Here is a 14,551-nt window from a genome sequence, read left to right on the forward strand (position 1 = left end):
CCGCTCTCTGTCTTTTTCTTCAAAATAAAAGCGCTGTGCATTCATTAGGCTTGGACTACTACCGTTCAGTTTGGGAAAGGCTGTTTGACCCAACCAGAGTGTACCTGAACACAAAAATAATGTTTAGCCTAGTGTTCCTTCTGGTATTAAAACATTTCATGATATAATGTCATATTCAACAACATTAAGGTGATGTGTCATTTCAACTACATGGTTCTTTTTTAAATATTGTTTGCAAGCCTGTCATTAGGCTCTAAACAGAAGTTGTAAGGCAGTGTTTCCCAAAATGTGGGCCAGGGACATGGACTCCAGGGATATTGTAGGTGGGTCACGAGGTAATTTACAATAACTAAAAATCATAGAAATAAAAAAATATATAAATCGCATCTTAAATGATATTTTTTTAAAATAAATGCTGTTATTTTGAGAATCAGAAGTGGCAAAACACATCTAGAAGTGTGTTTGAAACCATGTCCCCTTCTATCACTCATTTTGTCCTGTGTATATAGCCGATGTCACAGTTTAACTGGTAAGGGATTTGCTGGTGACCCTTTGTTAAGTATTCTTTTATGCATCTTGCTCCCTGACCTTAATAATTTATCACAGGTATTACAGAAGAAGTTTGCAGATTTCTGATTTTACAAAAGAAATGACAGCGGCTCATTATTTGTAGCCTATTTTTGATCCCACAAACAGCTTTATGATAAAAATGTGACAAATAAAGGGGTTCATAATTTGATTCTCGTGGTTATAAAAGATTTTTGGTGGGACTTAGAAGATTTTCAGTTCTCAAATTGGGCTGCAGCATACTGCAGTTTGGTATTGGATGTTGTGGTGTACTCTTAATCTGGCAGTATCTTCTCATAATAAAGACTTTAAAGCATTGCTATTAATTATTGGCAAGTTGATGTATGGGTGAACAGCTAATGGACTTTTACCTTGAATAAGCAGCAAGTGCAGTGAAAAACTGGTTTGACTATTTGAGAAAAAGAAATATTTGCTAAAAGATAAGGCTCTGGCCAGCTTGACAAAAGACTGAAAACAGGGAGGAATAATTCGCCTTTGTTCTGCCCAGCATTTCACAAAAACCAGCCTGATACATCGCTAAGTTAATTTGTTTTAACATTTATAATGCTAGGTGTCTCGACCAAGTCTAATTATAAAATCTATCAGCTTAACTGATAGTTGTTACGCTTTCGTATACATTTATTTGGGTCTTTTCTCAAATTGCTTGATCACTAGGCTATTACTAAACTGTGGCAACTGTTAAGAATAATAGCCTTTAGATATTTTATTTATTTTGTCAGTGTAAAACCCTCCAAAAGACTTTCTGCAGAATTAGGCCCTTAATTAAACATTAAATGCAGTGAAAAAAGTGACCATTTTGGAAACTGACTTGGACAATTTAAAGGTAAGAAACTGACCAGCAAACAGTTCGCTTAACTTAGCAATAAAACTAGAATGAGAACTGCAAAAGCACCTTTTTAATCTAACAGAATCCATATAAACCCCAATTAAAATATTTAGTAAAGAATAAACACTAAATTTAAATTGAAAGAAAAGCTAAATGAAAATATTTGACTGCAATACCAACTTGTCTCAATGCTAACTGTTGCAAATGGCTAGTAAGGTGGCATTCATTAAGCTGTGGCTAGGCTAGCTGTTAGCTTTAGCTTAATTTCTTGCGTCTACAAGTTAATTCATTCATCTTAATGATTGCGTTGTAATAACACTTTTACGTACAGATGAAACACGAGAGGCAGAAAATAGTTAGTTTTATCTCTGCCAATAAAAACCTCAACAGAAGCCGTTGTCACGAGGGGACTTTTATTTTGAAACGTTGCAACCAGAAGTGTGACCGATTCCGTTCTGGGTTTGACAGCAGGTCCGTTTTTACCTCTTTGCTTTTCTTTATTCCACCCTGCCTCGCTCTTTCTTTCTCTATTTAAAACGCCTTAGCCTGCCGTATGTGTGTATTTATTTATTTATGCATCTTATTTGAAAGTGTTTAGGTTTTTTACATTTTAGTCGTTCCTCAAATGAGAAGACGTAAAAGATGGAGCTTCATATTTTAGAGCACAGCTTGAAAGTGGCGAGTATAGAAAAAGAGGGGATCCAGATTTGCACTCACGGATTAATAAAACTCGCTTTCTTGGCCTCCAAAACAAGGTACGTAACTTCACAAACGAGACAGCAACACGGAAATATACAGTCCGTAATGTTTTTCACATGCTCCACTGTGCTGTACGTGTTTACTGTCAGGATACTGCTGTTGTTAACATTTAGCAAACTAATGCCGGGGGCTGCATGTAGTTGTGTGCTTGTGTTAAAAGGCAGTGGCGTTCATTTTTGCTCTAGTTTGTCCCTGTAGTTTTATTAATGTTTAGAGATGCAGCTTTTGTGTTATTTATAGAGCAGCCGAGTATGTGTTTGGTCTCTGCCACCAGTTTCCAGGCCTATCCTTGTTCTGTAGTGTCATTTTGTAGCTTTGTGCCATCTGTAGCTGGGTCGACGCCAGTGGGGGTGTGTGTCTCTCTACTGTATGTGTGTGCAGCCTGTTTTTTTGCTTTCACTGGGATGTTTTTAACCAAACTTGAGAGGAAATAGGGCAAGACGTTTAAAGTGTTTATGTCCTGAGATGTAGGCATCAAACTGTCAGCTATTAAACCTGGAAAAACTTTGCTAAATAGTCTTTTAAATGACATCAAAACAAGCTTGCACGCTTGTCATTGCTCTGCTAGGCATTTTGTCACCTCCACAGTCTATTAGTATTAGCTTAAGCAAATTAGCTCACTGAACTGACACACTGGCTGAGTTTGCCAGTATACTTCACAGCAGACAATGAGCTGGTAATCAAAACTCCCTCTGTGCTGAAGAGGAGTTACTGATCAAACACAGCCTCTTTAAAAGTACTGATTACATTATGTTATATAGATCATCATCTGGATTTCCCTTACAAACAGGCTTCATCCTTAGAGGAGTTTCTTTACAGATTATGTTAAATACAGTTTCCAAAAATAGCTAAACTGACCCAGGGTGATTTCTTAAAATGTTTTGCATTCTCCTACTTTATGCCAAAAACTCATGTAATCAGGTGACAATGATATAAAATCCAAAAAGCTGCAGACACATATATGAGTGCAACTTCAGGACTGCATGCAATAATTTGCATGAAGTGTGGCTGTGTTATTTATAGCATTACATTAAACTGCACTTGTGTCTGTCTAAATGTATTGCTCCAGATTTAAAAAAATGCAAATAAGCAAAGCATTCTCACTTAGCATATGTTTAACATGCTTGCAAACTATTTGTTTGCAGCCAGATGAACCTCGGGTTATAACTACCAGCTTACCTCAGAGTTAGTGATATACAGGTGCATCTAAGGGAATTAGAATATCATGAGAAGTTTGTTTTATCCGGTGATTAACTTCAGTTACATATTCAAGATTCTTCTAAAACAAAGTGAAACATTTCAAGACTTTTTTTCTTTTAATTTGGATGCTTACAGCTCACAAAAATCTCCAATTTGCAAAGGTTTCCTGAGCCGTCATGTTCTCACTCCGGGTCAGGACACACTACCACAATCATGGGGAGGACTGCTGATTTGACAAATGTCTGGTAGACAGTCATTGACACCCTTCACAAGGAGAGTAAGCCACAGAAGGTCACTGCTGCAAGGCCAGGCTTTTCTCAGAGGCTGTATCAAAACATATTTACAGGAAGTTGATTGGAAGGGAGAAGTGTGGTAAGAAAAGATGCACAAGCAACAGAGATGAGATCAGCCTTCAGAGAGTTGTCACACAAAATAGATTCAAGAACTTAGGGGAGCTTCACAAGGAGTGGACTGATAGAGCCAGTGTATGAAAAGCTGTGACAAAGAGACGGGTCCAGGAAATTGACTACAAGTGTCATGTTTCTAGTGTTGAGCCACATATCTCTCATTTTTACCTTTTTAACTCATGATTTCAAATTTTATCTCATATTTTGACCTTTTAAACATATTATTTTGGCTTTTATCTCTAATTTTTGCCTTTTAAAGTCATGGTTTTGACTTTTTATCTAATGCTCTTACCTTTTAAATTCATGATTTTAAATTTAATCTTATATTTCGACCTTTTTAATTCAGGATTTTGAATTTCATCTCTTTTTTTACCTTTTAAACTCATGATTTTGACATTTTATCTCGTTTGTTTGCTTTTTAAAGTCATGTTTTAAAGTCAGTTATGAATTTTATCTTATATTTTTACCTTTGAAACTTGTGATTTTGAATTCTCTTCCATTTTTACCTGTAAAACTCATGTTTTTTAATTCTGTCTTATATTTTTACCTTTTAAACTCATGATTTTGAATTCTGTTATATTTTTACCTTTAAAACTCATGATTTTGAATTTTATCTCATATTTTTACCTTTAAAACTCATGATTTTGAATTTTATCTTACATTTTTACCTTTAAAACTCATGATTTTGACATTTTATCTTGTTTATTTGCTTTTTATTGTCATGATTTAGAATTTTCTCTTTTGTTTACTTTTTAAACTCATGATTTTGAATTTTGTCTTACATTTTTACCTTTGAAACTCGTGATTTTGAATTCTATCTTATATTTTTACCTTTAAAACTCATGATTTTGACATTTTATCTTATATTTTTACCTTTAAAACTCATGATTTTGAATCCTATCTTATATTTTTACCTTTAAAACTCATGATTTTGAATCCTATCTTATATTTTTACCTCTAAAACTCATGATTTTGAATCCTATCTTATATTTTTACCTTTAAAACTCATGATTTTGAATCCTATCTTATATTTTTACCTTTAAAACTCATGATTTTGAATCCTATCTTATATTTTTACCTTTAAAACTCATGATTTTGAATCCTATCTTATATTTTTACCTTTAAAACTCATGATTTTGAATTTTGTCTTATATTTTTACCTTTAAAACTCATGATTTTGAATCCTATCTTATATTTTTACCTTTAAAACTCATGATTTTGAATCCTATCTTATATTTTTACCTTTAAAACTCATGATTTTGAATCCTATCTTATATTTTTACCTTTAAAACTCATGATTTTGAATCCTATCTTATATTTTTACCTTTAAAACTCATGATTTTGAATTCTATCTTATATTTTTACCTTTAAAACTCATGATTTTGAATTTTGTCTTATATTTTTACCTTTAAAACTCATGATTTTGAATTTTGTCTTATATTTTTACCTTTGAAACTCGTGATTTTGAATTCTATCTTATATTTTTACCTTTAAAACTCATGATTTTGAATCCTATCTTATATTTTTACCTTTGAAACTCATGATTTTGAATTCTATCTTATATTTTTACCTTTAAAACTCATGATTTTGAATTTTGTCTTATATTTTTACCTTTGAAACTTATGATTTTGAATTCTTATATTTTTACTTTTAAAACTCATGATTTTGAATTCTATCTTATATTTTTACCTTTAAAACTCATGATTCAAAAATTTTAAATGTTTAAAAGGTCGACCCTGTTGCAATCTTGTAACAGGGTTGGACCTAAATTCAGAATCTGGCCCCTGCAGTGATTGAGTTTGACACCCCTGCAATAGAGAATCTCTGGAGAAATGCCAAGAGGAAGATGAGAGACAGCAGACTCAACAATACAGATGAGCTGAAGGCTGCTGTCAGAGCAACCCAGGTTTCTTAGACTCAAATAACGCCACAGACTGATTGTGCAAAAGGAGCTCCATCTAATTACTGAGTGTATAAATGAGCATAGTTTGCCAGTTCAAATATTTCTCCATTATAGATTGTTTTTTGGACTGATGTTTTGTGATATTCTAATATTTAAGATTGTGGATTTTTTTATTTCTGTGGGCTGTAAGTCATTTCAAAGGACTTTGAATGTGCCATTTTGTTGGTGCCTGACAGGCTGGTCTGAGTATTTCAAGGACTGCAGATCTATGAAAGAAAGATCACACTGGTCAGAGCTAATAAAAAAGGAAACAATAACTCAAACAACCACTCACTGCAAATGAGAAATACAGAAGAGCATCCCTGGCTGCATCTCTGAATGCACATCACATCAGCCGCCTTGAAGCAGATGGGCTACAGCAGCAGAAGAGCACACCAGGTGCCACTCCTGTCAGCTAAGAGCAGGAAACTCACAGGTTCACCAGATTTGGCAAAAGAAGACTGGAAAAAAATTACCTGGTCTGATGAGTCTCAATTTCTGCTGCAACATTCAAATAGTGGGGTCAGAACTTGACATAAAAAGCATGATATCCTGCCAGACTACAAACAATTCTAGCACATTAAGGTCACTTAAAACACCTTTCTTCCCTGTACTGTTGTTGATTTGAACATCAGTAGATCATCTTGACCATGCATGCCTAAATGCTTTAGTTTCTGCCTTGTGATTGGTTGATTAGCTACCTGCATTAATATGCAGGTGACGAGGTATGCCTGAAGTGATCAGTGAGTGTATCACAGATATAAAGATACTGACATGACATTTTTTTCCGATATCGTTCAACCTTCATGTCAGTGTGCCTGCCATGCAATCAAAGAAATCTTTCTGTTCATGTCAGTCTGCATCCTCACATTGCAGTTAAAAGCAGCTTTTTGTTGTCAGGATTGCTATAACATTTCAGCACATATTCTGTTATTTCCCAGCTACACCCGCCAGCTTGTGAAGTGTGAACTGATTTGTTTTTGCTGGTGGAAAATAGCCACAGCTGCCACGGCTGTTGCTCGAGTCTAGTAGGAGAGGCTGCAGAGCTTCATGTCTACGTATCATCCTGTAATATCAGTTTGTACTGTATGGTCATTATCAGCTCTTTAATGCAAACAATTCAGAACAGAATATCTCTTTGAATTGTGCATTGTTTGCTGTGAGTGTTTGGCTTGCCAAAGCACATTACTGGTCCCCCCCCCCACCCCCCAAAACAGATTAGCTAAATGAATAATGCTGTGGGGGAGAAGGAAAACTAGGAAAATGTTCCAAAAACTCTGCTGTATTCTCATAGAGGAGTAAATAACACAAACATGCATGCCTCATGCAAAAGTCAGTTTTTACATCAGTTCAAACTTAACAGAAGCAGGGCTATACTCTAGCCCCAAAATTTCAACACTTTTCTCTGCAGTAGTGCAAATATCCTCTGTTGTATATTAACATGCATAGCTGCAAGAGGGGTATAGATCCTGATCAGTATACCACCTCCAAGATGGCAGCAGTTACTGATTTCTCTGAACTCTGCATCAAACAAATGTCAAATACCTGACAGTCCAGGCATCTGCAGGTCTGCTGTTTGTCAGACATGCTGCATTTTTGATAGTGGTCAGACTCGCTCAAAAATCAGTTAATGCACGGTACATGATGGTTCCTCTGAAGCCACTAATCATCACTTTAATGCCGTTGCTTAAATAGCATGATTAAGTTAATGTTTTATTAAAAGCTGCACATTTTGATGTCAGGGTTTTCAATGTTGGTATTGTAAATTGTGAATCATCCCTTTAAAATTACTTGATAATGCTAAAACTAGATCACATATATAAACGTGGTTCTGAGCTTGACTGATATTAGATTATAAGGCAGATCACAGATATTAGAAAAAATGATTTGTTGTATAACAAATAGCAGCCATGGTCTTTTTAATTTGGCCATTAAAGATTTGTATGAATTACATATACATTAACTACTTAAAAAGAGATAACACTTTTGATTTTCTCAAATGCAAAGTCTTTATAATAGAGATTTTCTAAATTCCCAGAACTGATCTTTAGGATCTGTTTTTCCTCTAACTTATCTGCTGGCATATTACATCAGTATCAATACGCTTTAATCTGCCAGTTTCTTGCTTCGGGTAACTTATCTCTCTGTCAGAGTCTAATAAAAGATTTATTTTGCCATTAACTTGGTTTATATTGCAGCCACATTTTTAGCATCTGAAACAGAGGAGGCTGAATGTCAACGAGGAAGTAAACAGTGATGATTAATGATGGTGTGGCCCTGTACCAACTTGTTTGTCACTGCATGTCACAGTAGCTTTGATACTGATGATCTGATTCACGCTACTCTAAACCATGACAGAACTGAGTTAACAATTATCAAAATAACTCTGAATGCCAAAGAAGGTTTGGAAAATAAAATGTGACAACAGCTCAGACTAGCCCACTGATGCAGTTGTAGATCGGTTTCATGTACCTCAGTCTGCTCCTAATCGGCCCAGGTATTCTGAGCGTGCTGCACAGTTTCTCTGCCAGACTTCTATGCAGGAGAGTTCAGCATTAGAGCCTGAGTTTACAGACGCCATTCTCTGCACTGGTTGCTAGAACAGCGTGATTATGGCAAAAATTTAAATCACAGTTCTTCTGATTGACATTAACACAGTTAAATACAATTAGTCACTGATTGTGCAACGTCTGCATCACGTACATATCTCAAACTTCAACACTCTTAACACTGAAAAATAACCACTAGATGAAAATTAATGAGTGTCAAAACAAAATTTATAATATATTGTTACAAATAATAAACAAAGAGAATTACCTCTATGACCAAACAACAACGGCTTTCCAAATTGTGGATTAATTTCAATTAATTAATCACAGGGGTAAAAAATGCGATTAAGAAGCGTATGCTGATGCTGATCTGAAACACGTAAAAGTTCTCTGTGCTCTTTATTTTTGTAATTTTATGAATAAATACTTATCCTACAGATTAACACTAGGGCTGGGAAATTTATGGTAAATTTGATTAAATTGCAGTATGGCCTGCTGCAATTTTCAAATCGCATAAGTGCAATATTTTTTTAACCCAAAATTCAAGTCAGTTTTTTTTTTTGCAGCAGAGATGTCATGCATTACATATCATGCAATCATTCAAGACCCATTTTTTAGAATAGTCAACAAAAATTCCTACTTTTTTCATTTTTTGTACATTTTTCTGATTAAATATAAGAACGACATAAAAATTGTGACTCCCTTCAATACAATAATTCCTTTCCAATTTGCAGTATGAGTCAAAATCATCACAATTACCTAGATATTTTTTTCAAAATTGTTCAGCCCTAGTTGTATCTTATATTGTGTTGGTTGTAATATAGAATGATTTATTGCTTGTGTTTTTTGGTAAGTAATAATTGCATATCCAATTGCAATATTGTGGAAAAAAAATCACAATTAGATAATTTTCCCAAGTCGTTCAGCCCTTATTAACACCATCCTAAAATTGACTAATGAATTAACAATCTGTCTTTAGTCTCCACGTCTCATGTTTCAAAATCTAGGAGAAAGTGTAATGCCATTCAAATTTTTTCGTTACTATTACCAGCATACATACCAGCATGGTCAAGCATCCTGAGCATTTAATCCAGCTTTTAAAATTATTTTTTATTGTCATCTGAAAAGAATTGTCATTTTTGTCACAGCGTCATGCTTGTCAATGTCAATTTTCCAATCAAGAAGGTACAGGACTTCTGATTATGGGGTAAAACAAGGAAACTGATCTCACTTGTCTTTTCTAGGTCTGCAGCTGCATATGTCAGGACAGGATGTCTTTGTGATGTTTTTGTGTTTTCTTGGTGATATTTCCTTGTAATAAAAGGAAATATGAAGCAAAAAAAAATAGATCTTTGGTGATGAAAATTGATGAGAAGTAAATATAGTTTCTGTGGAGAAGACTAAAACAAGACTAAAATACATATTTATTATTTATTTATTTATTTATTCATCGGTGTATTTTTAATCAATGAAAGTATTAGCTTGTGCATTTATGAGTGTTTTATACCCCTAAAAGTATCAAAATATTTATTTTGTACCCATTCCCTGACCTTTACATTTCAGTAACATTTTATCTGCCTTGCTTGAAATGTTCTTTTGTCTTCATGGTGTAATGGTAGCCAGGAATATTGGTTAACCATTGACTGGATCTTCCAGACACAGGTGTCTTTATACTACAATCACTGAGACACATTCGCAGCACTCGGGGGATCTCCGTTTCACTGATTCTGAGACTACCAGCACCAATTGGCTGGACCTCTGTTGAACTAGGTCAGTCACTTTAGAGGTGGTGAATATTTATGCACTCTTTTATTTTACATTACATATTTTTTAGTTGATAATACATCATAGAAACATGTTTTCTTTTTGACTTCACTTTCACTTTTTTTAGAGAGTCAAATTATATTGACTATGATTGGTTTATAAAAATCAATAAAAGGGTAAAACATCTAGGGTGGTGCATGATTTTTTAGAGGCACTGTAATTGTATGTTTGGCTGATTAAATTAGTTAAAAGATTTTTAAAAATGTGATGAAGTAAAAACTAAAGATAGAAAAGGGCACTTGTTCTGACTGGTTTGCTCTCATGTCTTTTTAGTTCTAGTGAATAAGAAATGTCTGAGCTGATGTAAGAAAAACAAACAAAAGATTCTCAGGGCGAGCTGCACAAAGGCTTCAGTGTTTGGGGCAGATTCTGTAGTAGTGCACCTTTTTTTAAAGGTTGGATGTTTTTCTTGTCATGGCAGCCGTCCATTAGAGATTACATAAGTTCAGATCATTTATCTTGAGAACGCCGCTGTCCTTTAGATGACACTGGTTTTGCAACTAGTTTGTTTTTCTTGTGTTTTTCTTTCTCATGTTTCCTTCCAGCTGAGTCTTCTCTCTCCACTCCCATCCTCCGGCTCATGCTGTTTGGGCGAAAACATTGGCACACCTTCAGGCCTCCTCCTGTTGATAAACTCCTACACAGCATACTTTCATCCTTATCATGGTGTTGACTGGGGCCTCCTTTTTATCCAGCACTGATGTCTGGATTCTCTGGACTCTTATTACTCCACACTTATTTTGGAGCAGGTTTTCCTATAAATCTCTGGTCTGTTCTGCATGAATTTTTTAATGCTAAAATTCCTAACAAGTACTAGGAACTTAATTATTAACTACCACAACTGAAGAAAACACAAGAAAAAGGAAAGTAATGAAAAATTCTGTGTTGAAGAGCAGAAAAAAATGAATGTGGGAGAATTTAATGTATTGCTTTAAAAAACAGAATGTCATTAAAGCTGAAAATACAAGTTTTTATACTAACAAAGTATCAATAGATGTATGAAGACATCCTAATTTCTCTGTAGGTTTTTCCCCTAGTTTCTAAGTGTATATATAATATTTTATGCATTACAAAAATGTGCAAAGCTTCCATGTTAAGGTCCTAGTTGAGTTAAATTCCCTGGGAAATATTCCTCAAAAAATGTAAAAACAATGTAAAAGAATCATGAGCTGGCATTAGTAGAAGCTCTGTGCCTGGTAAGGATGAATTTTTTAACACAATAGAGGCCATAATACAATATGCATTGTAATACATTAGTGGTGTGCAGTAAATCAGTATCAATACCATCACCAGTAAAATTTCGGCCATGCTATGAATTTTTAAAACATTGTCACTGTGTTTCGTTGTGGTGCACATACGAGGTATTAACAATGCTGCTGTTAGCATAACAAAGCTATATGTGACAGACAGCCTTCAGTCTGAGTCCAATAATTGACCAAACATTACCTGTTTGTATCTGTGTGCTAAATGAAAAGCACAGTTATAAGGTAAAAGGTGTGTTTTCTCCTTCCAAAATTTGATGTCTGTAATAACAGCAACATGAAGCAATCATCATCTCCATTGTCTGGGGCTTTAACAGAAGCTGGGCTCTAAACAAATCATCTTGAGCCCAGCGTTGCTGCTCTATTACATGTGCTGTGGTGATAAACGAGGTGAGAGAACCATCTCTAAACACATTAGCCAGCATTGCTGCTAAAGCAAAGTTACATCGATGATAAACATGGTATCACCGACAATTCCTTCACAGCCAAAGCGTTATTGCAGCATGCAGATGGCCTAGTGGGTACGCCGCACCCCATGTGCACAGGCAGCCCAGGTTCAAGTCTGGCCTGCGGCTCCTTTCACGCATGTTTCTGCCCTACTCTCTCACCTCTGTTTCCGACTCTATCCACTCTTCTCCTCTCTAAAATATAGCTTTAAAAAATATCCATAGTTGTTTTTTTTCCCAAGTTCTTTTTTTTATGAACACTCATGTTAGGAAATATGGTGTTTTAAGTAGCAGCTTGACACACCCCTGCAAAAGAGAAATGAAACTTCAAACTAAAAGTTAAGCAAGGAAGAAGTGAACAGAGAGAGACTTATAAAAACATTATTCTGTGATCTTATAACCTTGCAAAGTGGATGGAAACGCTTGTTTCCTTGTTTCTCACTGGCGAATCCATCTTGCAAAGCTCTCGTCTGAACTGTGTGGGCCCGGTTAAAAAGTTGACCAATCAGGGACGAGGGGCAGTACTTTCAGGTGCGGCGGGGTCACACAAAAGTCATGTATTGACATGTCTACAGTCGCCATGGTTCGCATTATTCCTCAGTAGCTGCGCACGCACACCTCGGTCTCGGCTATGTCACGTGTTTGGTTGCTCTGATTGGCCTGTAAAGATGTGACAGACAGAACGTTCCTCCAATCGCACTCTGAGTTTTTTCCAATCCTCCGCCCTTTCCCAAACGCTTAGTATTGAAGGTTTTCCGGATGGATGTATGAAACAAATCCATCTGGCGTGTCAGATTAGTGATGTCATGCGCAAGGGTAATCAATGTCATATCCCTCACCTTGTGGATATTAAAGTGGCCCCAACATCCTTTTATATTTTTATATGTGGCCCTCAGTGGAAAAGGTTTGGACATCCCTGGACTATATTTTGTATTTTTTTGTAACTCTACCTGAACTTTAAGCTTCAGAAGTCACTAATAAATCTCTGTTTTACAACCAGGCAACAAAATAAAAGCTGAAGGCATCCAATGGCTGGCATTTCTAGTCTCCAGTTATTAAAAAATTGCAAAAAAACTCCCTATACGCTTTCCCTCCAGCTTATGATGATAACTGAAGCCTCTGATATAGTGGGCATTTAAGCTTTAAACTTCTTGGACAAAGCCTGGTGTGGAAACTGTGGAATCTGCAGAATAGACTATCAGTTTGGCTCTGATAGATGCATACATGCAAGAGCTAATGGATCTACAACTGTATGATCAAGGTGTTGGTCTAGCTTTGAGAAGTGTGCCGTAGTGTGATTTTAGGCGGAATAGCATCTAGCATGTCATTTATTTTTCACTATAAGTTACTTTGTGCTATTCAGGAGAAAAATGGTCGTTTGATATGCGGTGCAAGCTAAAACCACAAATGTATCGTCTAATACAAAACAGTTACAGTGCAGAGTCTAATGTTAAACATAATTTGGCCAGAAGACAAAGATGATTATGTGCACAGCTATGCTCAGAAATTTTACCTTTAGCCTTAGAAACTAGCAGCCATTCCAAAGGAGGACAGAGATTGTACAGGGACTTCAGGGAAACTGAGAACGAGATTCAGTTTTTGTTTTACTGTTCATTTTATGGTGATTTAAGAGCTGTACTTTTTAGGAAATTGTCCTCCACTGTGCTGACCTTTTCTGATAATGAAAAACTGAGTTGTGTCTCAGAAAAGGAACCGACTTTATTATAGCAGATTTTATCTGCAAAGCCTAGGATGAAAAGGCAGAATGTACTTTTAATACTGAGCTGTAAAAAGATCATGTTTTGTAACGGCTTGTAATAAATTGATTTGTTGGAACACTGCAATGGTCTGGTGTCTCATAAACCCATAAGGGTTGGGCACTTTTTGTGCATGACACATGGAGAAAATACAGCATCCATCCATTTGTCCATTATCTGTAAAGCTTTTCCTGCATGGGACTGTAGGGTGCAGGAGCCAATCCCAGCTGTCATTGGGCAAAAGGGTACACCCTTGACTGGTGGCCTGTAGGGCTGAGGGATTTGCAAAAATAAGCTAATTGTGATGTTTATTCCCAATATTGCAATTCTGATTTAATATGCAATTCTAATTAGGTTCCTCAACGTATGCATTTTTCAACAAATTCAAGCAGTAAATCATTTTATGTCATAACCTAAATCAGTCAGGAACACTCATGCATTTAACCATTTTGTTGCAAAATGGATCTATATTTTCATTTGGTGGAGAAGACTCTGCTCTACAGATGCTTCCTGGGTTAGTCAAGCAGCATGCTTTGACTTTTCAGGGAGGGCATGGCTAGAAACCCCTATATGAGTAGATACTGTACATAAATGACTGTGCATTGAAAACAAATTATTTTAGCATGAATCTGAATATCAGGATGCAATGAGCTTTAAGGCTATAAAGGAGGCAGCTGGGGTGGGGGAGGTGAGGCCGGCTATAAGCTGAGTGCAGCTGGGGATATGAACTAATGCTAGGCTTCATCAATATTACAGTAGATGGAATGAACTAGTTATTTCTGCTCATGTTGCAGTTTTGATACCCATTGCTTTATTGAAGGGGATCATCATTTTTATGTCACTCATTTTGACTGAAACAAAACATACATAAAACACAAAAAGGAGGATTCTTGAAAACCATAAAAATGATACTTGAATTACTGCATAATGTGCATAAAATCTCTGCCGCTGCAAAAATGAACGTATTAAACTGATATTTTGACAAATTTCA

The 14,551-nt window shown here is 35.8% G+C and overlaps 1 protein-coding gene across 1 annotated transcript in view; it reads left to right on the forward strand.

Annotated features, from left to right (window-relative positions):
* Positions 1-1,875: 1,875 nt before the first annotated feature.
* castor2 (cytosolic arginine sensor for mTORC1 subunit 2) overlaps positions 1,876-14,551 on the forward strand; it is a 40,741-nt gene continuing 28,065 nt past the window's right edge. Inside the window, exon 1 of the mRNA XM_041802085.1 lies at positions 1,876-2,169. Coding sequence (XP_041658019.1) covers positions 2,057-2,169 — 113 coding nt within the window. The 5' untranslated portion in view covers positions 1,876-2,056. The remainder of the gene's footprint in view (positions 2,170-14,551) is intronic.

The sequence above is a fragment of the Cheilinus undulatus genome, linkage group 12 (assembly GCF_018320785.1).
Source record: "Cheilinus undulatus linkage group 12, ASM1832078v1, whole genome shotgun sequence".
Lineage (NCBI taxonomy): Eukaryota > Metazoa > Chordata > Actinopteri > Labriformes > Labridae > Cheilinus > Cheilinus undulatus.